This window comes from Solanum verrucosum, unplaced genomic scaffold, assembly GCF_900185275.1.
Source record: "Solanum verrucosum unplaced genomic scaffold, falcon-dt-bn FXZP01000203.1, whole genome shotgun sequence".
Lineage (NCBI taxonomy): Eukaryota > Viridiplantae > Streptophyta > Magnoliopsida > Solanales > Solanaceae > Solanum > Solanum verrucosum.
In genome coordinates, this window is record NW_026020815.1 from 179,311 (window position 1) to 205,153 (window position 25,843).

The 25,843-nt window shown below is 29.8% G+C and overlaps 3 protein-coding genes across 5 annotated transcripts in view; 1 reads left to right on the plus strand and 2 right to left on the minus strand.

The window, feature by feature from the left end:
• The window catches only part of LOC125813447 (MLP-like protein 43), a 38,220-nt gene extending 35,866 nt beyond the window's left edge, over positions 1-2,354 (minus strand). The window contains exon 1 of one of the 3 annotated variants that reach the window (XM_049492954.1): positions 2,062-2,347. In XM_049492954.1, coding sequence (XP_049348911.1) covers positions 2,062-2,251 — 190 coding nt within the window. In that variant the 5' untranslated portion in view covers positions 2,252-2,347. Of the gene's footprint in view, positions 1-2,061 lie in introns of all 3 variants that reach the window. The other 2 variants (XM_049492955.1, XM_049492953.1) reach the window with 2 other exon arrangements.
• LOC125813446 (kirola-like) overlaps positions 1-25,843 on the minus strand; it is a 436,501-nt gene that overhangs the window by 175,321 nt on the left and 235,337 nt on the right. The window lies entirely within an intron of this gene.
• Positions 23,226-25,119, plus strand: LOC125813414 (uncharacterized). Its single transcript, XM_049492920.1, has 3 exons — positions 23,226-23,659; positions 23,748-23,871; positions 25,015-25,119. The coding sequence occupies exons 1-3, from the start codon at positions 23,226-23,228 to the stop codon at positions 25,117-25,119; spliced, it is 663 nt and encodes a 220-aa protein (XP_049348877.1).

Genomic DNA, 25,843 nt, shown 5'->3' on the forward strand with positions numbered 1-25,843 from the left:
ATCTAAACCATCAATAGCAGAATAATTATTATGTGTTAAGAAAGTTCAAGGTTAAGACAATGTTTTTCAAAATATTCTCATCGTCTAGTGATCTCAATTTACCACTAAATAAGAAACCAAAAATATTTCCATATGCTTCAATTGGTTCAAATCTATTTTGAAGTGAAAAAATAGTTTCATCTGCTACACATATATATTGTGATTTCGTTATCAATATTTTCGACGAATTGTTTCGTACTGAATTTAGATTCTATATTTGTTTCATATGCAATTTCCTGAATAGAAATCATATCACTAGCTCAGAATACATATAATTTTTTTTTTTTTTTTAAAATAACATTTATAAGTAATATTTTTAAAGATGGACCCCCCAAAAATATGAGGCCCCAAGCGATGACTTTAGTGGCCTAGAGATTAAGACTTCCCTGGGTGCAGGTAAGGTATTCTAAACTATCATTATGCCTCTCCCACAGGAAAGTAAATCAACACTTAAAATTACAGATTAACTTTCTATTCTAATTATGTTTAATATTCTAAAAGAATAATTACTTTTTGAAAAGAAAAGAAAAAAATATTTTGGGATAATTTCAGAGACTTCCCCTCAGGTTCGACTACATAACAATAACCTCCCTGGTGGTTTGAGAATTACATTCATCTCCCTTATTGTGATATTTTTGTAACGAAACTATTTTAAATGATTTATTCTCCATAATTTCCCGAAACTATCCTTATTAGCCGCATTTTATTAGAAATTTAGGTTCTTAAATATAAACACTTCTCAATTTTATTTCAAACTGAAAGATGATTATAAGGAATGAGAAGTGATTACTTGATACTAAGATATAATATCAAACTCCCTGGCATGTGTAGTTGTTAGCTAGGCCATATCTGCAAATTGCAGCAGTTGAAGTAACAAATTTTACCCTTTAAACTTTAAGTGAATATATATTTCCAAAATAAAAAATAAAAAATAAAAAAATAGAATAACAATCAAACTCTTAAATTTTGAGGTGGAGTTTACGTTAATTTGTGTTTGGAAAAGCTACAATAGCTTATGAATCAATATGAGGACATGAAATTTATATTTTAATCATTATTTCTTATTAGCAAAAGTGAAAGAAAAAAAAGAATGTTTTATGCAGGAATTACATTGATTTGCTACACACAAAGATGATTGTTGCTTGAAATTTTCTTCCGTTTTAAAAACTTTGAGAGGAGATTTATATTTTAAAAGTAGAATATAATTAAAGATGGCAAATAAGGATAATTTCGGGATATTACGGATAATTTATCATTTAAACTAGTTTCCTTACAAAAATATCAAAATAAGGGAGGCGAATGTAATATCCTAAATCACAAGAGAGATTAATATTATTAAGCCAAACCTGAGGGAATGTCTCTAAAATTATCCCAAACATTTTTTATTTTCTAAAAGCTGCCTCTCCCACGAGAAAGTAAATCTGCACTTAAAGTTATCAACTAAAGTTGTCGACTAATCTGTTATCTTAATTCTCACTATTCTAAAATATTTTCTTTTTGAAAAGAAAATAATAGAAGCATTTTTATTTCCTAAAAGCTTGGCCAAACAAATAATAAAGCTTGACCAAGGGGTATTACGTAGACCGTTTGTCCCAATACGAATAGTCAGGGGCGTACCTACCTTTACTCAAGGGGTGTCAAGCGACACCCCTTTGTCGGAAAATTACACTGTATATAGATGTCAAATTTTGATTTAGTAAATATATATGTAAGTATTGACACCTCTTGATTAAATGTTTAGTCTAGTGATTAAGGTGCTGTAAAACATCATTGAGGTCGTGAGTTCTAGTCATACAAGCCTCATACTTGCATTTTTTACAACTATTGACACCCCTGAATAATAATTTTGGATCCGCTACTGCGAATAGTAGTGGTTGCTTCTAAAGATCAAATCCATGACCTATAGGCTATAAGTCAGACAAAAACAAATTTATTATTTCTCCAAGAATCCTCTTTAACTAAAAAAAAAGTAAAAAAAATAATCTTAAATAATCGAGAAAAATATTGTGTTGGGAATTTTACCATGATTATATTTCCAGCCAATTACTGAACCAACTTTTAGATCTTGATCACCTTCGTGAATATTAAAATGGTGGACTTTATCAGGACTTATGTTAGATACATGATGAGCGTTAATCTGATAAAGATCATGAAACAAGTGTCCTCCACACTTAATCTCCATCGAAGCAACCAACTTGCCTTTGAAACCCATATTTCTTCTTTGATATATCAATGAATTGTAAGAAGAATGTTTGATGGTGAAAAAATATTCAGAAGTTGTAGCCTTTATATAGACATTATTAGCTCTGAAAATTGAGATGCTAGTAAAAAAACATGGGCCACTATATACATGCATATCATGTTTTTAGTATGAATGAAGGATTAGTCATTGTAGTTCATTACGAATATAATTAGGTATTATTAGTAATTAAATTAAGGCAGAATCGTTGACATATATCTAAAGTGGACACGATTTTTGACTTAGGCACTTCAATAATTTCAACTGAGCTCAAAAGGAATTTAACGAGTTGATTCTACATGAACTAACATAATTAAGGGGCATTTGTCATGATTTCTTTAACTTTCTTTTTTTTTTGGAGTTGAATTAATTTTTCAAATATTATTTTTTCATTTTGAAACTAAAAACTATTTTATTTTAAAATTTCACAATAAAATATGACTAAACGCTTACTAAGTTTTCATTGCAGATGTTAAGACTCGTTTTCTGAACGAGTCATGACCGCTACCCGATAAGTGCGGTGCTCGATGATGTTCATTTGTATTCCTTTTATTGAAAACTCACACCGTATGTATAAGATAAAATATTTTACCATGACATACAATTTATAATATTCATATTAAGGAGCTCACTTGCAACACTAAACTTAATTTGCGTATGTCAAACTTAGCTGAAATCTAATTTGGTCGTGACGTGACTCGTGAGTTAGGAGTGATAAATGGACGGATTAAGTTAAAATCGAACCGATCATTACATTAATTATTGGATCAAGATGTAATCTACATAACATTTAGTTGTGTATTTAACATGGAATCTTTTAGCATATTACTCTCTGTTTTAATTTGTCTAACTTATTTTTCCTTTTAGTTCATGTAAAAATGAACGTATTTTTTTTAGCAACTTCTAATTTTTTTAATTTTTTTTTTAATGTAAATTTTACGCCTTCAATGGAGCAAGCCTTTTATTTCATCCCAGATTGATTTATACAGAGAACAATTAGAAGGGGACAATAGCCTAAACCTCCGGAAATAAGTATTAATATACACCCTTGAAAACAAGTCATGTACAATAAAAACTAAAGAATTCTAACTTTTTACACGATATATTTAAAATCACGAAATTAAAAAACATTTTGATATATTTAATATATTTTTAATCTAAATCTTTATGCTAGGTTAAAGTCAGACGAATAAATCAAAACAAAAAAATATAACATTTCTCTTCATTGAGAGAATAAAGTAGGAATGATTTAAGTTAACCAGTTGAAAAATCTACAGTTTGTGTAGAGTAAAACCAAAGAAAAAAAAAGAGCAAAGGAATAATATTGGAGATCAAAGATGTTAGTTTGGTGCGACGAATCAAATTCTTTTATTAATTATGTAAGAAGATAAGTGTTAAAAGTAAATTAACACAAACTTTTACGTGGAAAACTTCTTGTTAAAGTAAATTAACACAAACTTTCCTCAACTCCTCACCATAGCAATTTAAGGTTATAATTTTATTTTTTTTGGTACACCTATGAAATTGTCTCCTACAATCTTCCCCATTGGGTCATTATTTTTCTTTTTAGTTTAATTCGATTAATGAGATTTTTAAAATAAGAGACCTCAAAAGATTTCTTATTTTTAATAAAATTACTTGTAGGTCATTATTTTTCTTCACATGGAGCCGCGACCCTCTCTCACTCATCAGTCTTCCACCACCACCACCCTCGTCATCAACTATTGGCACCGCCCCTGGCCCTACCTCCGGCAATCCGCAACAAGCCAATTTAAGGTGGTTATTTTGCTCTATTTTTTTTTAAACCTAATTTATATTAAAGTAACACTACAAGAAAACATGCTATTAGCTACGAATTTTAGCTAGAGAACTAATATTCGTAGCTAATCAATACATTAGTGTCGGATTTAGCTAGAAATGTCTTGTTTCCTAGTAAACTTTTTAGTCTGGAAATTTAGTCAAATAATACTAGGAATTAGCTATGAACAATCCCTAGCTAATACATTGCTTGGGACCTTTCCAAGCAAAATCTCTAGCTAAATTTTGGCGGAAAATCAAAATTGGCGCCAATTTTTTTGCAGGAAATCTAATTTTGGCGCAATTTTTCTCTCTTTAAGGATTTTCGGTTAACTAGGAAAATATTTCTTAGCTATTCCCTAGCTATGTTTTAGCTAGGAAAGATGCCTAGCCAAATTGATAGGTCGCTAGGAAAGTTTCTTGCAAATTCTATATTTAAGTTTTAGTAGGAATTGAGTCGTGTGTCCCATATATATTCTTTAAAATCTTTAGAACAATTATAATTCTATAAAAACATGTATGTAATAAATAGTAAAATTCAATAGTTATAAATAAATTTTTAAAAGTGGGACAAGAAATTAAATACAAAATGAAGGGCGTATTTTAATGTTTAAATGTATTTCTTTTAAGCAACTAACTCTAAACTTGAACGTAACTTTGGTTAATAGTAATAAACTTCTGATGAAGTCATAAATGACTAATTTGAGGCCAAATAAAAATACAAACTTTCAAAAATAAAAAAATCATATAAAAATAAATTAAAGAAGTCTGATATTGAGAAAGACAAAGAAATAACAATTGAAAAAATGCAACGTATCCAATTTTAAGACTAAAGTCATATAATAATATAGATAGAAGAATAAATACAAAATTAACGCATAATTTTCTTAGTTCTTATCTTTATCTTCTTCCTAACGAATCAAAATTCAAGACGACTTCATTTATCGAGTCAAACAAAAACATGAATCAAATAGTACAATAATGATATAAACGTTTGGATAGCGGGGTCATATGAGAAGTTGAATTTATATAAGATAAAATATTCCAAGGAATATCAAAAGATATCTTAAAATTTTAAATTAATTATTTAGAGGTTTATGAATATGAACATCATATATAAGAGTTATGAATGTTATATTTGAATTGGTAGTTAGATATATATGAATCATGAAGATAAATATTTAAAGCAAACAAAGGAGAAAAATAGTAAATAAAATAATAAAAAATATCATTACAAATAATATTTATGTGAAAAGTTTTAAATATATTAATAGTAAATAAGAAATATTTGAATCACTGTAACAATAGTACTTCAAATACAACTGTTGGTTTTTCCAAGGCATGACATACTAATTATTGCCTCTATCCACTTTTAATTGTCATCTTTTTATTTTTTTTGAGTCAAATTATAGAAATTTTGACTAACATTTTATTATGTATTTTTTCATCATATTGACATGCAAAAAATTGCAATTAATTACTTTTCGTATAATTATTGAATATCTAAATTTTTTATTTATAATATCGAATTAATTGTGTAAATTATGTAAAGTATAGTTAAATTGACTTTCGAAAAATGTAACATGACAAATAAAAGTGAGCGGAGGGAGTACATGATTAGGATTCCAAAGATACACGTTTCATAAGGTCAAATACTACCATTAAGTTATTTGAATTAATTAACTAAGAGAAGTGGAAAAGTCATATATAGTAAAAGGATTTATTCAGACACATGTTTTTATGTGTCAAATAAATGTAATATTATTTTCTTATAATTATTTTTATTTTTTAACTTTTGACTTCATAATTTCTTATGACCTTTAAAATTTACTTTTTTTAAAAAAAAAAATAAAAAAAAAATAAAAAAAAAAAAATAAAAAAATAAAAAAATAAAATAAAATATATATATATATAAAGAAGTAACGTACGGATTTTATAATATTTTAGTTTAGTGTAGGAATAAAATAATAATAATAACAATAATAATAATATAAAAAAAACGTACATCTAATTAAAATATTGTATAAACTTATAGCTAATTAATATATATATATATATATATATATTATTTTATTTATTTTATTTTATTAATTTTTTTAAAAAAAAGTGGTAGTAATACATTTGGAGTGGGCATATCCCTTTATATATATATAACAATAGTACTTCAAATACAGCTGTTGGTTTTTCCAAGGCATGACATACTAATTACTGCCTCTATCCATTTTTAATTGTCATCTTTTCAATTTTTTAAGTCAAACTATAGAAACTTTGACTAACATTTTATTATGTATTTTTTATCATATTGACATGCAAAAAATTGCAATTAATTACTTTTCGTATAGTTATTGAATATCTACATTTTTTATTTATAATATCGAATTAATTATGTAAATTATGAAAATTATAGTTAAATTGACTTTCGAAAAACGTAACATGACAAATAAAAGTGAGCGGAGGGAGTACATAATTAGGATTCCAAAAGATACACGTTTCATAAGGTCAAATACTACCATTAAGTTATTTGAATTAATTAACTAAGAGAAGTGGAAAAGTCATGTATAGTAAAAGGATTTATTCAGACACATGTTTTTCTGTGTCAAATAAATGTAATATTACTTTCTTATAATTATTTTTTTTTTTAAATTTTGACATCATAATTTCTTATGACCTTTAAAATTTACTTTTAAAAAAAAATAAAAAAATAATATATATATAAAAGAAGTAACGTACGAATTTTATAATATTTTAGTTTAGTGTAGGAACAAAATAATAATAATAATAATAATAATAATAATAATAATAATAATATAAAAGAAGTAACGTACAACTAATTATCTATCTATATATAAAAGGAGAAGAAAAAGTGACACGTGTCAGCACCACAAAATTTGTAGATATATTAAATAATAAATAACAAAACATTTTTAAAAAAACAGAAATTAAAAACAGTTTTTAAAAACTTGTTTACGTTAAAAACTGTTTTAACGTAATCTTTTTTTTTTTTTTTTAAAAATGAATATTTTTGTTCCTAATAAAATGCTAACTGCCTTTTTTAAAAATAAATTTAAAATTTTAAAAATATAAAAGTTAAAATTGAAACTAAAATTAAAATTATACATGATATATAAATAATGATGCTAAATTTAAGTGCAAGTAACAACAAAATACTTAAAAATTAAATTCCTTTAAAAAATGAGCAGTTTTTAAAAGATTTTTTTCCTTTTCTTTTAATAGATTATATTTCATACATAAAATAAAATAATTCAAAGACCAAAAATAGGAACTTTAAAAAATTTCTACGACATAACTTTTAACAATATTAAAATAAACTCAAATTCATTTGCCATTTATTTGAAAATAAAAAAAAATCATTCTGCACCATAATTACAAATACCAAAAAAATATAAACCGCCAATTTATTTGAAGAAAATAAAACCTCTACATATTAAATTTTACATAAAAAAATAAAATAGAACCATTTTTTTCTATATACAGAAACCTATTGATAATAGATCATCTCATCCACATCTATCTATATATATAAAGAAAAATGACATATGTATTATCACCACAATTAATCTTCAAATTTCAGTATTTAAAATCAAATTTAAAAAGAAATATGTTTTTTTTAAAAAAAAAACACATGCCAGTTTTTTTATACTGTTAGAATGAGATATAATTTTAATTTTCAAAAACACAACTGCATCATTTTGAGGAGCATAAATAGGATGTCTCTCTAACAAACAAACAAAAGGCAACAAAGAGCATTCTTCTCTTTCCAAACAGGAAAACTACCGGATTGTGATGAGACCAACAAAATAAAATAAAATAGGTATAGTCGATCTTTTTCTTCTTCTTTTTCTTAAATATATAAGCTTTTCTATTTCTTTCTTTTTCTTTAGGTTTTCTTATGAAATTGTTTTTTCTTAGATTAAAGATATGTAAAATTAATAATCTATATAATATTTGATTTTATCAATATAATTTTTATGCAAGCCAATGTCTAGGGATGCCGCAGAAAATGTGGCAAAAGAAATTTGCAATGAAACAGAAAGATTAAAGCCGTATTATTGAAATATGGTTCTTCCTTAATAGTATTTATTCTTATAAAGAGTTTCTACTATTTATTGATGTAAATTTGTTTCCGGATTTTAACTATATAATTTTATGTATATATTATTTATGATTGCTTTAAACAATAATACTTATGATTTTATTTCGACTTTTTAGATAATACAAGTTTAGACTATCAAAACGGGGATGCCTACAACGAGATGATTTGCGTTATACAAGATATTTCTGTAACTTTTAGGATTAAAATTTAGTAAAAATTAGGCAAATAACATAGTATAAGAAAGAAATTACTTCCTTTCCCTACTCTTTCATTAATTACCAAAAATCCCTTTTTTTAGTGTTTTTCGGATACATAATATAGCAGTGTGGATACTTAATATAGCAGCGCGGATACTTTAATTAATAACGGGCGGATACTTAAATTATTAAGTTGTTAGCAGCACGGACACTTTAATTAATAATGGGCGGATACTTAAATTATTAAGTTGTTAGCAGCACGGATACTTAATTAACGGGCGGATGCATAATATAGCAGCGCGGATACTTAACGGGCCGATACTTAAACTAATAAAGTATCCGGTTAAGTTGAATCGGGGGAAAATAAGGGATTTTTGTATTTTAGTAAAAGAGTAGGGAAATATTGAGAATAGGTAAAGAAGTGTTGTCTATTTAAGTAATTTTTCCTAAAATTTATATATGTCATCCAGAAAAAAACAGTATTTTTTAAAAATAATAACATTGTCTTTGAAAAAAAAAAGGTGTATTGGTAGTTAATTATTTCAAAATTAGTGGGATTAGTTTAAAATTTATGTATACGTGTAAACTTACACAACAGTAACTATTATAAAATTTCGAATCCTAAAAAAATATTTTAAAAAAACAAAAATACTTAAATTAAATTTCAAAATAGAAATGCTAATTTTTTTGGTTTTCAAGTTTAAAATAAAAAATTTTAACTTTGAAAATATAAAAATAAAAAACACACGGAAGTTCTGCATCTAAAATTTAGTTTTTGAGCCTAATTATTTTATAGAACTATCAAGCATTATCTAATTTTATGGAACTATCAAGTATTATCCTTTGAAATATCTTAATTTAAATTATTAAAACTAATTAGATATCCTCATATTATAAACCTACATATATAAGTTTCTTTTAAAATTCATCAATTAAATAATATTTAATATTTTGAAGTTTTATATCAATTTCTTTTTTGTTATTTGTATTTTAAAATTTTATATTATATTTTACACAAATTAATACAATAAATAATATTTTGAATCTTTTAAATTTGAATAAACATATATAAAATGTTTCAACATGTTATTTAGTCTTATGATATCAAATATTTCATATGGAAGGTTAGAATTGATAAATTATTAACATAATTTTTTTATTCAAACTACATAAAAAGAATAATTATATATATATATATATATATATATATATATATATATATATATATATATATATATATATATATATATACACACATACACAAGTGTACTAATGATATTAATTTAATATTGCTCAAATACACAAGTTAATAATTTGTATTATTATATTGTTATTACAATAAATTAAATATATTATTTAAGTACATTATACATTATACATTTTATTATTTATTTTTAATTATAAAATTATTACATTTTAAATTATCCACACAACGCGCGGGCACGTATACTAGTTAATATAATACAAGAAGTAAAAAACGTACATCTAATTAAAATATTGTATAAACTTACAGCTAATTAATATATATATATAAAGGGATAAGCCCACTCCAAATGTAATATTACCACTTTATATATATATATATATATATATATATACTAGACAAGTATGGCCCGTGCTTACATTTCACGGAGCTCACTTGTATGTATGCTCAAGTGTTATCACGGGCACAACGTCTTACATTTCAAGGAGCTCACTTGTATATATGCTCAAGTGTTATCACGGGCACAACGTCTTACATTTGAAGGAGCTCACTTGTATGTATGCTCAAGTGTTATCATGGGCACAACGTCTTACATTTTAAGGAGCTCACTTATATGTATGCTTCAAGTGCATAGCTGCGAAATTTTTTTAAAGAAGTCTAATGTATAGAGAATGAAGCGATAAAATCTTTTAGTTGACGGTAATGTGAAGTATCAATGTGAAATGTACAATGGTGAGATCTTAGACTCCCCAACTCAAGATGAAAAGGAATGGCAACATATATTAGGACATAATATTATTTTGATAGTATTTGACAAATTATCAAAGCACAAAAGGAATTGAACATTGCTCAAAATAGCCCGTGCACCGCAAAATTGCTCAAAATAGCCCGTGCACCACACGAGCCCAATACGGAGGACATTCCTGTCCACGTCATAATTACATCTCAATTAATTAAAATTTAAAAATTATGAGAAACGAAAATACTTCATACTGCAGATTTTGCAGATTTCACGTTCTGTTCTTTTATCTTTTATTCTTCTCAAAAGTGAATCATATCATAGTATACCTTAGCCCTCTTTCCAACTCATATTCATTCTTGTATGATTTTATTTGTCTATTTTGAGTTTGACAAAACTAAATTTAAAATCTCATCACTTTTACGCTAGTGAATGCATAGCATAAAATATTGCCCCTTTTCAAACTCACATTACATAGAAATTGATCGCATTGAATGGACCAACACGAGCAAGTAAAATTGATAATTTAGCCCCATGGGAGAAAAGACATACCACAAAAAGCTTAACACAAAGTTATCAAAGATCACGGATAAGTATAATAATCAAATATCCCTTACAGAAAATAGAATCATTTGGTCTTTACGAAAGTTTCAGTTTTATCAAAAACTTAAAAAAAAAATACAAAATCTACAACTATTAAGGATACATGTTGCATGGATTGTAATTTCCAGACTTAGTCAATATTTAAGATATGCACAAAGAGTTCTCGCCATAGGTTACTGGTTAAGCCAGTGGAATGGAATGAGATAAGAATCTCCAGAGATCTCCCTTCTCCACTTAAGCTTCTTGGCTGAATCAACTGTCACTTCTTTCTCCAGAAAGCTAGAGTATCAATCTTTCTTATTAACCACATTGTATCATAACCAATTCTCTTGATCCTTCTACACCTGCTCTCCCTTGTCTTGATGCTTCAAGATTTATTTCAATTTTGAAAATGCAAAACTAAGAGTGCAAATTGAATTAAAAAAAAGAGAGGATAGAATGAGTCACCAACCATGTATTAGAACCAAGAGATTAAAACTTAAAAACACCAGAGCTTTGTGCAACATCTTCACATGAGGAGAAAATGGTTACAAAATTTTTGTTACATTTCCAACTCCTCATGTTTCTATTGTTTATTGTCTTTACATGTCATAAGCTTAGCTTTTGTTTTAAAAAAAATGGCTTTATGATTCAAAAAAGGTGTGCACATAAGTTACTTGAATCGAAAATTAGACTTCAAAATTGAAATAAATCCTAAATCATCAAGACAAAAGCCTATGCCATGTGAGAGAATTCTAATTTTTGAAGTGCTACTGTTTCAATTCTTAAAAAGTGTTTTCTACAAGGGCAGGGAAAAAAAGGTGATGAATTCTGTGAGGAAAGAGAACATCCATAGTTATGACAAAATTCAGAACACAATATGTTGGGGCGCTAAATTATCAAAATTAAAATACTGATAATAAGAGGAGGAGCTTTTCAAATTATGCAAAGGTGGAATGTTTAATCAGAAAATAAAAATAAAAAGCCAAAAATAAAGGATAAACCTAAAGTAACCATGAAAGGCTAGACATATATGCGAACCGTAAGTTATCGAATCACTTGATCATAAGGAAATAAAGGTATCTCATAATTATATGACGCGCAAAATGGAATTGTCATTCCTTGTACTGGAAAAGAAAAAAAAACTTGAAATTTAAGCATCATAAAAAGACAAACGAACTTTGAATTGTTTAAAATTCACAAACACTACAAAACACCAAGCCAAAATATATGCATGTTTTAAGGCTGATCCTAGATTTGACATGGTAATAAGCAAGTTAACACTTTTTATAAGTCTTAGACAAATATGTAAGTCCCTGAGCTTGAAAGTGATTCATAAAGACATGATACCAAATATGATATAAGACAATGGCAATATAGTTGTCTTCTAAAAAAATACAGCCAATATAACTATTCCTACACTATTTCATTAAGTTGTTTTTTTCAAAAATAAAAAAATCAGAGAGGATTTTCACAAGAAAAAAAATCATCACAAAATTGCTAGACTCTAACCCATTGTAGACGTCATTGGCTTCTTGTGAGACTTCATATGTTAACCAACATTCAAATCTTTTTTCAATTTCATGTGTGTCATAACTAAAAAACAAAAGAACCTAGTTGCTTCTATACTATCAATTTCTCTATTATCCTGGCAATACCTACTTCTCTTGGAATTTTCAAATTAAAACCAACAAACTATTATCGGCTAAAGCTAAATGTTTCAATTATCACGCTTAACTGATAACAAAATGAGTTCGTATAAAAGAATGGATGCAACACTCTGGAGATACATAGAGGGCAAAAAATTAAGGAGATAAGATCATTCTGTCCATCACCATTGTCAAAAGAAGTTTAACAATCAAAGAGAGTATACACAAATTTTAAACAAAATTCGCAAGTTCTATTTCAACAGTAAATAGTCTTCAGATTAGTTTTTTTTTTCTTTCATTAAGGACTGTTAGGAGGAGGAAAATTTGAGATATATTACCTTGATCAGCCTCTGTGTTCATTGAGTCTAAACTGGTCGGTATCCCTTTCTGTAACTTGCAGTTAAAAGCTAGAGGTGTAAAACAAAGAGAGTTCGCCAATAAGACAATTAAGTTAGTTATTTATGCAAAGGTTGGGAGAAATGAAATCTTTAAAATCATAAGCGAAGCAAAAACATAAGCAAATAAAAAGAAATAGACGAGGAATGGCAAAAAGCTCAATACATGTTAACAAGAGAAGTGGTACCATTCACCAATGAGGCAATGTGACAAGACCAAGTCTATTGTACAATTTTAAACATTAAAGGAATTTAAAATGAATGCAGAAAATTCAAATTTTACTTAACAATGTAAACAAAATATAATTTCCATTTTTTAAACAAGTGGTGAACGTCAAATATCCTTCAATAGATAATTACATATGCATACTTTATTAAATCTCGCTACAAATAAAAAATGAAGATGAGAAGAATGATCAAACCACTTAAGTGTATAGGAACTGAATATGTTCAAACAAGTGATTGCACGCTTAGTCTCTTAGTGCGGTGGGTCAATGAAGTTGTTACAAAAAGAAAATACACTCCGGGCGCAATCATTTGTTCGAAAGGCAGAAGAATTGAATAGCAAAGAGAGAAGGTTCGGCAGGGAAGGAATGGAAAATTGTCAAAGATGATCTTGTTGACAGAACAATGGGCTGAATAGCGAGAATAATTCCTTGAGCCAGACTGGATTTCTAATGCCTCGACAAATTGATCAAGATAGATGACAACACTTTTCTCCCGTTTTTCTTACCAAGAGGGTAATCTTCTCTTATGACTTTCACCCTTGCCCGAAAATATAGAATGAAGCCCATGTCTGATCCATTCATTCTGCAAGTAGGGATCCAGAGTGTTGCCTCATCCTACATATCCAGTTGCTAGACACTTTATTGGTCTGACCATCCTCTCATTCTTTAATAGGTAGGGATAGGATTGTAGCTTAGAACAAAAGCAATACCTGACGTAATATTATTCTTATGAGAAATTTGAATGCTTGCGGAGTTGGAAGATATGACAGAACTCTCCACAGTGTTCTTCAATTGTCAGTGTCCAAGCCACCTTACACTAACCTCGACAATGCACCAACACAAGTATATGATAATTCTACCCAACAACCTTAAGCATATATTTTTTTTTTACCTATAGTGTTTTCTATAACTCCACTGGAATTGGGACCTTCAAAAAGGTATGTTATTCAATTGTGGGGACAAAAGGAATGAAGTGTTAACTTCTATAAACAAACACATACATATACCCAAAAGGATAACAACTACTACTAAATAGAATATTGAAATAGAAGAAGATAGATACACTTATTTCAGAGACTGAAGTTCAGTTTGTACAAAAGGAAATGGAAATGATAAAAATTGGAATAAATAAATAAATATAGTGAAAGAATGTTAAAAGCTTACCAAACCCGAGGATTACTGGTGATGGAATCTATCTTCTCTCTTTGAATATTTGTCAAACATCTCAACCATATCCCTTAAAATTTTCAAAAAATTTATCCTAATCTAGCTAGTGCATAGGCTTCCGAGCTCATCTTGATAGTAAATACCAAAAATTACCCAACTCGAGCATCATGGAGATTGGAGAAGAAGAGCACTATGCCTATTTCTTTGCTTGAGTCATCTTATTTAATATAGAAGTGAGGGGAAAGAGAGAGAAAGCTCTAGAAGGGAAAAGAAAGACAAAGTATGTGGTTTGCTAAAAAATCTAAGTAGGACGATTATACATTACCCTTGAAAATGAGCATATTTACAACCTTGTCATTGGTCGTCCCGCACTTCTAACTCTACCTATAGTTGTGTATCTATATAAATATGTTATGTCGGCCATATCAGACTCTTATATACTGAAATGAACAACAAGGGGAAAAAAAGAAAGAAAAACTGAAAAGCCATAGAACAATAGTGCAAAGTATATCAAAAAATCACATATTGACACACAGTAGTGTAATCCATTTTGTTTCAAATTTGTTTTTCTGATCAGCAGCTTCTACCAACAAAGTAGCTTCTCTGTCCTTAAAAAGGGAAGAAGTAGTATAGGTAAGTTTTAACAGTGTAATTGTTGAAAGTATTGCTCGACTTTAATTTAATTACTCCATTAGAAAGTGTTGAAGGTACAACTCAAGTCAATAATTAACTCCCTCATCTCACAAAGAAAATCAAGAAGTTAGATACAAACATATCCGTAAGTAGTGATAAACCGAAAAATCAATTACTTATAATAGCTATGAAATGATTTATTCAATTATGAAACTTTTAAAAACCTCAAACATACACATGATAAGTTCAACCATATAAAAAGAAAACGCTTGAAACTTATTATAATAATAGCATATGAACAGTGATAAATGTCTACATTTGTAGATGCCAATTTTTCACCAAATAGATAAAAACTTACCTCGCTTTGTATGCCTCAGGCACATGGTACTTGAGATGAAGTTTTGAATGCCAATATCTTACATGCATACTTGAGTTGTTTGATTCCAACTTCCAAGGCCAACTCAAGATCCTCATTGGTTGTCTTCTAACACACAAGAACCAAGGAAAAAAATATTTGATAAGTCAATATCAATGAAAAAAAAAATTATGGATAAACTCTTCCAAGAAATACATGACAACTTAAAAAAATTACCATAGAGACATTCAAAAGAAACAATTTAACAAAAGAAATATTGATTGATAGAAGACTTGAACAAGCTATTAACTTCAATTGCATTCTTCAATTTCTCTGGTTTGAGGATAAGCAATAATGAAAATCAAAAGGAAGAAAATTAATGTGGCAGAACAATAACAGTAGCAGACATGATAACCCATAAAATTGAAAATTTTGAACACTACCAAAAGAAGATTAGGAAAATATTGAGAGAGAAAACTAATCTGATTTTGAAGTACCGGATAAAAAATCAAAGAGAACATAGAAGAGAGAGTTGGGTAGAACAATAACCACAGTATCTATGAATTTAAGTTATGAAATTGAAAAATTTAATCTTGAGGAAAGAGCTGACCTAAGAAGGCACACCCAGATATGAAGATGAAGTTAATGTGTAGGCCTTGAATTTAAGTTTGGATGAAAGAAAATTTTGGACAATTAGGAGAAGTCTTCTGGAAATTCTCCATTGTTGGAAGTTGGAACAAAGAAATGAAACAATGGTGTTTTCTAGAAACGCCGAGAAAAAGCTATTATAGAGATTTGTCTTTGAACAGAATGACGGATTTGCCCTTGGATATAGTGGAAAATTACCAAAATAGCCTTGGTCGTCCGGTCGTCATCATGCTTCTATATAGTATATAGTAATATATATATATATTACTATATAAGAAGAGGGAATAAGTATTCACCACAAGTCAACATGTGTTCCAATAAGAAGAGAGAATAACCAATATATTTATAAAAAGAAATGACATATAAAATAAAATGGAGAGAGTATTGGTTTTTCAAAATGGAAAAGGACAAAACACATATAAAATTAAAAGACATATAAAAAAAAGTTGGTTTAACTCTCAAACATAAAAAGTAACATATGTTATTAAAAACTTTAATAAAAAGTACTATAATTTACAATAAATAATAACTTAAAATATCTACAAGACAACAAAAAAAAGACTAATTTTTGTACTGCTTGTGTCACATAAATTAGGATTGAGATGGTTTTAAAATTTTAATTTTGGTTATACATTATAAAATAGCCAAAAAATTGAATGATATAATTTTTTTAAAAATAACCGAATGAATCGTCCTATCGATAACCCTAATGTTACTTCTACTCTGTTTATTTTTACTTAAATTTAGAAAGATATGCTTCATTTCTACCCTCAATCTTATCGCTACATTTATTTGCTATTTAAAATTGAAATTAAAAAGACAAATGACAAATAAGTTTCTATATTAGCGCACTTATGAGCAAAATATATTATAACAATCTTTACTAATTTTATAACAATATATAAACTATACTCCCTCCGTCCCATATTAGATGGACACTTTCAACTTTACTCGGTGATTAAGAAATCATTAATACATTGGAAGACTTCACCATTTTGCCCTTTGTTTATATCAATGCACATTGAAATGAGTTACAAAAAATACACATACAATATAGGAATGGTCATATTAATTGTAGGGGTAAAATGAAAAAGAATTAATTAATTCTATCCTAATTTAATAAGTGCTCAAATAATATGAAAAAAATATTTTTAGTAAGATTCTCATCTAATATGGGACGGAGAGAGTAATAATATAACTTTATTAATGTTGGGGCCCGGACAACGCCCAAGCTTTCTTTACTAGTATATATATATATATATATATAAATATAGAAGAAGTAAAATGAAAATAAACCGAATTCAAATCCTGCAAAATAGAACAAATTAACTGAACAATTCTTCTTCAAATCCCGTAAACGAAGGATGCACTACTTCACGTCTCTTCATCATGCTCCCAAAATTCTAACTATTTATTCCAGTTTACAGAAGCTTGAAATCACAAATCGTTACTTACTTCTTCAGTTAAGGTAAGAAGTTCTCCTAAACCCAATTCATTTATATAAAGAGGTATTGTTGAAAAACTAGTTTTTCATATGTTTTTGTTAGATATGAGAAAGAAATTCATGCAGAATCAATATTTTTTCTTGAAGATACCCTGCTTTTCTTAAAGCTTGAGATTGAAACTTGTTATTTTGTTCATTAGAAAGAAGTTGGAATTATTTTGGGATTTTCTCTGTATGCTGCCAAATCGAAGACCAGCCAGTGAGAAAGTCAGAAGTTTGCCAGGTGCACCTCTGTTTATGTAATGCAATTTTTTTAATTGTGTTTTACATTTCCTTAAAGATCTGGTGCAAGCATCACCTTCTTCTCAAGGCGACTCTTTTAGCTTCACAAGTTGCTTTCTTGAACTTTTTCTTCAATTTTGGTGACCATTTTAGTTTTAGATGTTGTTTCATTGCAATTGGTGATAGTTTCATGTTCGGCTTTATGTAGTTACTAACCTGTTATAGTTTTTGTTTTCTCGAAATCCCTTCTGCTGTTTAGAGCATATCATATCTACAAAAAGTATATAGATGCTTGTGAGTTGATGAGTTTAATGTGCCTTAAACTTTTCGATGGAAATATGTTAAGGAAGGAAACAACTATAGGACTCGTCTTATTCGAGTATCTATGACAGACGCTTTGGCTGATGACTCGGATGACTCTAGTGCCTCCGCGAGTGACAATCTGCAATTTGTCCAAGCTGTTTCAGCCCACTGCTTCATTTTTTCACCTTCTGCTTTTCTATTTTGTTGCACGATAAGTGTCTCTGCATACCCACCTTATACTTCCAAGGGTGGAGCTTTGAGCACTTCAATTGCTCTTCTATGGAGTCCCTCTTGAATCAAAAGCAATTTTGTGGCTGATTTTGTGTTGGACTTTGGTGACTAAATAGTGTTAGTATGTATAATGCACGTGCTTCTATATTATTTTTTTCATCCATTATAGATATCGCATAATTTTTTTAGACTTGACTAACTGGAAGGGAAATTTATGTTTGTATTAGAAAAATACAATTTTTTTCTCTTAGTTAAATGGTGATATTGAACCCTTCTTAAATGAGATATTTGTGTATGGTCATTTCTGTTTAAATTTGAATTTCATTTACTTGATTACTAACTAATTAATAAATTATTAAGTACTAAAAGAAGTGTTTTATCATTGTTTGTTAGATAGGAAGCATGAGTTCCATTAGAGTTGATCACATGTGGATGTATAAGAGACTAGTGCCAAGTCGAACAACATTCACTTCTGAGTTTATAGAAGGTGTGTGTGGATTTATAGAGTTTGCATTAATGCAACCTGATTTTGTTTCTAATGGAAGTATAAGGTGCCCTTATTCAAAATGTAAAAACAGTAGTGGGTTTCTTGAACCTCATGATATTCGATCTCATTTATACAAGCATGGTTTCATGCCCAACTATCATCAATGAGAATCACATGGGGAGTCTTTTGTACCAATTTCTAGGCCTCAACCTAGTACCAGTAAAAGTGATGACATAGGTTCTAATAGAACACCAATAAATCCATATCGTACTATGGTCTTGGATGCATCTGGTCCTAGTTTCAACTTAGACAATGATGTATTTGATATGGATGTTGATGAAGAAGAACCTCCTAATCAAAATGCTCAAGAATTTTTTGAAATGTTGAAAGTTGCTGAAGAGCCATTGTTTGATGGATGTCGGACTCATTCTCCCCTGTCAGCAGTGTGCAGGTTGTTGAACATTAAGTATGAGTCTAACATGAGTGACAATTGCTATAATCAAATTTTGCTATTTTTGAAGGAGCTCTTACCTGAAGATGTAAAATTACTGTTGATTACTATAGGACTAAACAAATGGTTGCAAAACTTGGGCTATGATATGAAAAGATAGATGTATGTCAGACATGTTGTATCCTATATTACAAGGATAATCAAGACAGAAGAGATTGTCCAAAGTGTGGTAAACCGTGCTACAAGCCTAAGAGAAGACGTAGTGGAAGGCAAAAAGATGTTCCATACAAAGTACTCCGTTACTTTCCTATAACTCCGAGGTTGTAGAAATTATATACGTCAACAAAGACAGCTGAACATATGACATGGCACTGGAAATACCGTCAATAACCTGGGGTAATGAGTCATCCAAGTGATGGAGAGGCATGGAAGAAGTTTGATCAGTGTCATCCTAACTTTGCAAGCGAGCCTCGAAATATAAGACTTGGACTTGCAGCTGATGGATTTAGTCCTTATGGGAATATGGCCCATTCTTATTCTTGTTGGCCAATAATCATTACACCGTACAATCTGCCACTCGAAATGTGCATGAGTAGCCCTTATATGTTCATAAGTCTTTTCATTTCTGGTCCAAAGAGCCTTGGAAAGAATATAGATATATACTTAGAACCTCTTATTGATGAATTAAAGCAATTATGGGTTGATGGGGTTGAGACTTATGATTCTCATAAGAAACAGAATTTTCAAATGCGAGCTACACTTATGTGGACTATTAATGATTTCCCAGCTTATGGAATGTTGTCTGGTTGGAGCACACACGGTCTATTAGCATGCCCTTGTTGTATGGGTAAAACTAAAGTATTTTACTTAAAACATGGGAGAAAAGGTTCATTCTTTGATTGCCATCGTAAATTTTTGCCTATGGGTCATCCATTTCGACGGGATAGAAAGTCATTTTTAAAAGGAAGGGTTGAGAACTCTACTCCTCCTCATAGGTTGTTTGGTGAAGAAGTTTGGAACAAAGTTTGTACCTTTACCAAAAGTGTGTGATCATCACGTCTCCGGTAAGTTGCCAGGGTTTGGGGATCAACATGATTGGACAAAACAAAGCATTTTTTGGGAATTGCCATATTGGAGTACAAATATTATTCGGCATAATCTTGATGTGATGCATATTGAGAAAAATGTGTTTGATAATATATTCAACACAATAATGGATGTAACGGATAAAACAAAAGACAATTTAAATGCTAGAAGGGATGTGCGAAATGGTTGCAATCGTCCAGAGCTTGAATTGTTGGAGCATGAAAGAAAATTTTTGAAGCCAAAGGCAGCCTATTCATTGACAAAAGAACAAAGAAAGTTGATATGTGAATGATTGAAAAGCTTAAGGTTTTCCAGATGGTTATGCTTCAAATTTGTCTAGATGTGTAGACATGGAAGATTGTAAATTATCAAGGATGAAGAGTCATGATTGTCATGTATTTCTAGAAAGGTTGCTACCAATTGCATTTCGAGATCTTTTGCCAGAGCCAATTTGGAATGCCTTAACAGAGATAAGTTTATTTTTTAAAGGTTTATGCGCAAATGTGTTAAAAGTAGAAGATCTCCAGAAGCTTGAGAAAAGCATAAAGGTTACAATTTGCAAGCTAGAGAAAATATTTCCTCCTGGTTTATTTGATCCTATGGAACATTTGCCAATTCATTTACCATATGAAGCAATAGCTGGAGGTCCAGTCCATTTTCGATGGATGTAACCTTTTGAGCAGTAAAAGTCTAAACTATATCATTGATTAGATAATTAATTTAATTACCTAACATCACACTAACTATATATGTACCAATGTAGAGAAATACACACTTTAAAGAAGATGGTGAAAAATAGATATCGTGTCGAGGGATCAATATGTGAAGCTTATATCATTAAAGAAATTTCAACATTCAGTTCTCATTATTTCCAGCCTAATGTGCAACCTAGGCTCAACAAAGTTACTCGAAATGATAATGGAGGTGAAGTTGATGCACCAGATGGTTGTCTATCCATCTTTTTGCATCCTGGACGTCCGAGTGGGGAGATGAATGGTCGATTTTGTCTGATAAGAAGTGGGATGCGGCAAGAATATATGTTTTGTTGAATTGTGAGGAGATTCAACAATTCATCTCGTAAGTTTATAGATTTTACCTATATAATATATATGTCCTGCATGAATGGATAATTTAAAAATAATAAATTCTTACTTCTATAGTATCTTTGAAGCTGAATTGAAAATAAATTCAGAAAATATCAGTCTCGAGGAAATTGATAAAGAGACGAATATTAGATTTGCCAACTGGTTCGAAGCTTATGTGAGTAAAATACTATAGTATGAAAAAGTTCCTATTTTTATTTATCTACATCAAGTTATAATTTATACATAACTATATAGATCATAGGTCTATTTTGTGTATTTTTAAGTTCTCAATCCAGCTAACAACATAAGTGATGAGTGGTTAAGAGACTTGGCTTTTGGTCTTTATAAGTGGGTGCAAACTTGGCCTCAATATTTTACAAATGGCTATAGGTTCCACACACTTAGTCATGGCTCTAAAAAATCAACTATGAATAGTGGTGTGTGCATAAAAGGGACAACTTGGAATGACTATGAAAGTGACTATTATGGATTGCTTGGTGAGGTGATACAACTCGAATATTCCAATCCAACAAAGAAAAGAACAACTCTTGTCTTGTTCAAATGTGATTGGTTTGATCCAACAATGGGTCGAGGGTGTAAGGTTCATAATCAGTATGGGCTGATTGATATCAATCATAAAAAAAGGTTCTCGAGCTATGCTTATGAACCTTTTATTTTGGCTGAACAAGCGCAACAAGTTTATTTTGCAGAATATCCTAGTAAAAAGAAAGATAGTATTGACTGGTGGGCAGTGTGTAAAATAAAAGCTAGAAATCAAATTGATTCTCCAAATATCCCATACCAAGAAGATGACAATTTACCCCCTATAATCCCAAATATCACTGATGATCTTGATAGCTTACGTCATGAAAACGGTGAATTGGAAATGCATGAAGTTGAAAATGAGACTGATGAAATTGATCAAGAGCATGATATTAATGCTATTGAAAGTGATGAAGAGATAGAAGAATCTGATTTTGAACTCTCTGAAGATGAAGGAGATGAACAAAGTGACGAAAACTTTGAAACTGATGAGAGTGAAAGATAATGACTTTTTACTGTAATTTCTTTTCTAGAGTGTTTTCTTTTATTACTATTGCTACTATTTTCTGTTGCTTGATGTCATTTCTGAAAACCTAAGTATTTTTTTTTCGAAGTTGATTCATCAATCTGTTAAAATGGTTATTTAGCACTCTTTTAAATGCTTTTATTTTCTAGCGATGCCATCTACTAAGTGACTTTGTTGAGTGAAGGTTCTTGATGCTGCCTAGCAGCCATCAATTAAAGTTTTATCATATGTTTTAGTAGAGTATTTGATCTCATATTCAATTAGTCATATATATGTACTTTTCCCTAAACTAGTTGAGTTAGTGAAATTACCTTAGTATATTTCCAGTAATTTATTATCGTTTTAGATATGTAATTTATGGAAGGAGTAGAGGAAGAGCTGCAATTTTTAGTGATATGCATATGAAGAAGTGTGGATGAAATGTAGTCTCCATAGTAGCAAATGTTTGCAGAATACTGTAGTAGAGTCTTAACCTCACCATTTTTATGTGTCAAGAATTTTGATGTAACACTTCGACTGTGCAGGACTATAGTTCTTTTTTATTGAGTAAAAACAAACTCTACCCTTGCTGCAACAACATATACTACGTAATATCATTGCAGAAGTACATTTTTTTAATTCATCGTCTAAATGGGTGAATCGATCTATCTTGTTTGCTTTTGTTATATTAGTGAACATTGAGTGCAAATGAGCTTCATTATTTTCTCTACATTAATCATTTTTATAGCATGAAATGTTGACAAATTTTAAGTGACTTCTTGAGTATTATTCTATAGTTCTTGTTAGATTTTGATCAGGAAATATGACAAAGGGAAGAGGCATCAAACGTAGTTGGGGAGGCCATGGGGGCATAACTAACAAAGGAGGAGAAAACAACAAGCAGCCACCAGACACTTCTCAGAAGGATGTTAGTGAATCATCAATTCCCACATCTCAGCAAGTTGGTTTAAACCAGTGTATTGTCTCATCACATGAAACCAGTGTACATACATCTCAAGAAGCCAATGCTCAACAAATAACTACTCCTGAAAATGTTGGTGGTCAACAAGAAGCTCCTACTTCTCTAGATGTTGGACGACAAGAAACACCTTTTTCTCAGAATGTTGGTGCTCAACAAGAAACTCCAACTCAAGATGTTTCTCCTGAACAAACACTCGAATCTTTTGAAAGTAGTAATCCACAGGACAGACAAGATACACTTGGTGGCATAAAATCCTTGAGAGTAAATGGAGATACGTAAGTAATACAAAATTATAGAAGTAATGGCTAAATATGTTTTCATTTAATAATCTTCTCATAATGTATTGTATTAATGATTTTGTAGATTCTGCCCACATGAGGCTGTTCGAGATATGGTGTTAGCCTTTAAAAAAAGCTTCTCTGGACCATGGCATTGTTGGAGCAAAGTTCCAGAGCATGTACGAGACAAATGGTTTAATGATTTTGAGGTATCTATACCTGAACAAGAATTTGCATATTTAACTTAAGCATTAGATTTTTCGCATTAGCAAATTCTAAAAATAAAAAAAGTATGCATGCACACGTGTGAGAAGACACTAATCGATACATGAATCTCGTAGTATACTTGTTAGTGGGAAAATTACTTTGTCTTTAAAGGAGATTCCTCCATTTGGCCTGATATTGTCTTTTTGTGTGGAGTTGGAGGATGATTTCTCAAGCTTAATGTTTTTTTTCTTTCTAGTGTTGTTGAAGTCATCTAGCATTTTCAGTAATGCTATTCATAGAATGTACTGATGTTTCAGTACTATCTCTTTGATAATTATCAGACTCTTCCATATCACTTTCTAGAATTTTGACATAAACGGTAAGTTTCTTTTATATTGTGCTTTCCTTTTCAGCTAACTGCTTCAGATCAATGAGTAGTGTGTTATGATTGAATCAAATTTTACATTCGAAAATCATTCTCACATGCCAACAAGTTTTTTTAAGAGTCTTTATTATGCATATATCTTATCTCTTTATGTAGAAGTCGTGTAGCCATTTGGATTATTTTTTTTGAAGGATACAACCCATAGAAGCTTAGCAACTTTGTTACACACTTGGAAATCAATTATATAAAAGCCTCCTACACTTCTCGGTTTACACAATGTCTCCTAAGTTTCCATAGCCGACCTTCTTGATAACTAGTTATTTTCTTAACTAGATGGTGCGTCTCAACTTGAAAAACAGTACTAAATTGATTATTTAATTTATATTTGCAGAAAAACTTGTTCGAAAAACTTTTAACCGGGTGGATAGTGAAAGATTGAGTGACAGTTTGGGAAAAGCAAAGAGGACATTTTTAAGAAGAAAGAAAATACCAAAGTGGATTGCTCAAGTTCACTGGGACAGTTTGATGCAATATTGAAACTCTGACGGTTTTAAGAAAATATCAGCAATCAACTCAAAGAATAGAATGTCATCTAATAACGGAGAAGGTCCTTCCTTACATACTGGAGGATCAGTTGAATTTCTGAGTATAGAAGAAGACATGTAAGTAATTCTTTATTTTTGTTTAGTATTAATTAGTATTGGTCTTATGTTATTCTCTGATTTATGTTGATAATTAACAATATATTTAATGGTTGTAGAAGGAACTAACTGGTAAAGAGCTTCAGAACGATGAATTATTTCTAATGACTCACAAAACCAAAAACGAAAAGAAGTGGATATGTGGAAAGTCAGAAAGGATGTAGGTATGCTTTTATCTCATTTCATTAGTGATATTTATTCTGAAAGTTATTTTTGTTTAAATTTAAATCCATGTGAATTGTTTTCTAAGAAGAAAAAAATAATTGCTCTGTTAATGAGAAATTTTCTTGTTGTTTAATTCTTGGGCATAACGCAAGGTAAGTGAGTTCACATTTGAAAGAACTTTTAAGTATATTTGGTTGTTAGTTGTGGTGTTAAGTGCACTTGTTTGAGGGTGGACTATTTCACCAAAAAAATGATTTCACATTTGAAATAACTTCAAGTATCTCACTGTTGAAACATATCATTATCCATGCCATCATTTTACTGGGAAATCCCAATTCTATAAGTATTTGTTCGAGAAACACCCATTCAACCTCTTCCGGCAAACCTTGTGTTACATTCATTTTCACTAAGACTCTGGTGTAGGATACCCTTTTTTGTTTAGCAGTACACACATCCGCAAAGAGTTGTTTCTCTAGTTGACTAGAAATTATACTAAGAGTTTATGCACCCCAATAGTTAAGGGTCAGTGAACAGGACTTCATCTCTATCGTTTTGGTTTTGGAATTTAACTATGTAGCAGCCTGCATCGTGGTAATATAACTCAGGTACATAAGCAAAATTTTAGTACCCATCAATATAATTGCTCATGTAGGAGAAATCAGGTGCTTCACAACATATACATCACTAGAGCATTATTCCATTCATCGGTCAGTTTCGTTATTT

Coding starts and splice junctions, on each gene's coding strand:
- LOC125813414 (XM_049492920.1), top strand. CDS start 23,226: ATGACAAAGGGAAGAGGCATCAAACGTAGTTGGGGAGGCCATGGGGGC. Junction 23,660..23,747: donor TTGAGAGTAAATGGAGATAC/GTAAGTAATACA, acceptor ATGATTTTGTAG/ATTCTGCCCACATGAGGCTG. Junction 23,872..25,014: donor AATGGTTTAATGATTTTGAG/GTATCTATACCT, acceptor TAATGGTTGTAG/AAGGAACTAACTGGTAAAGA.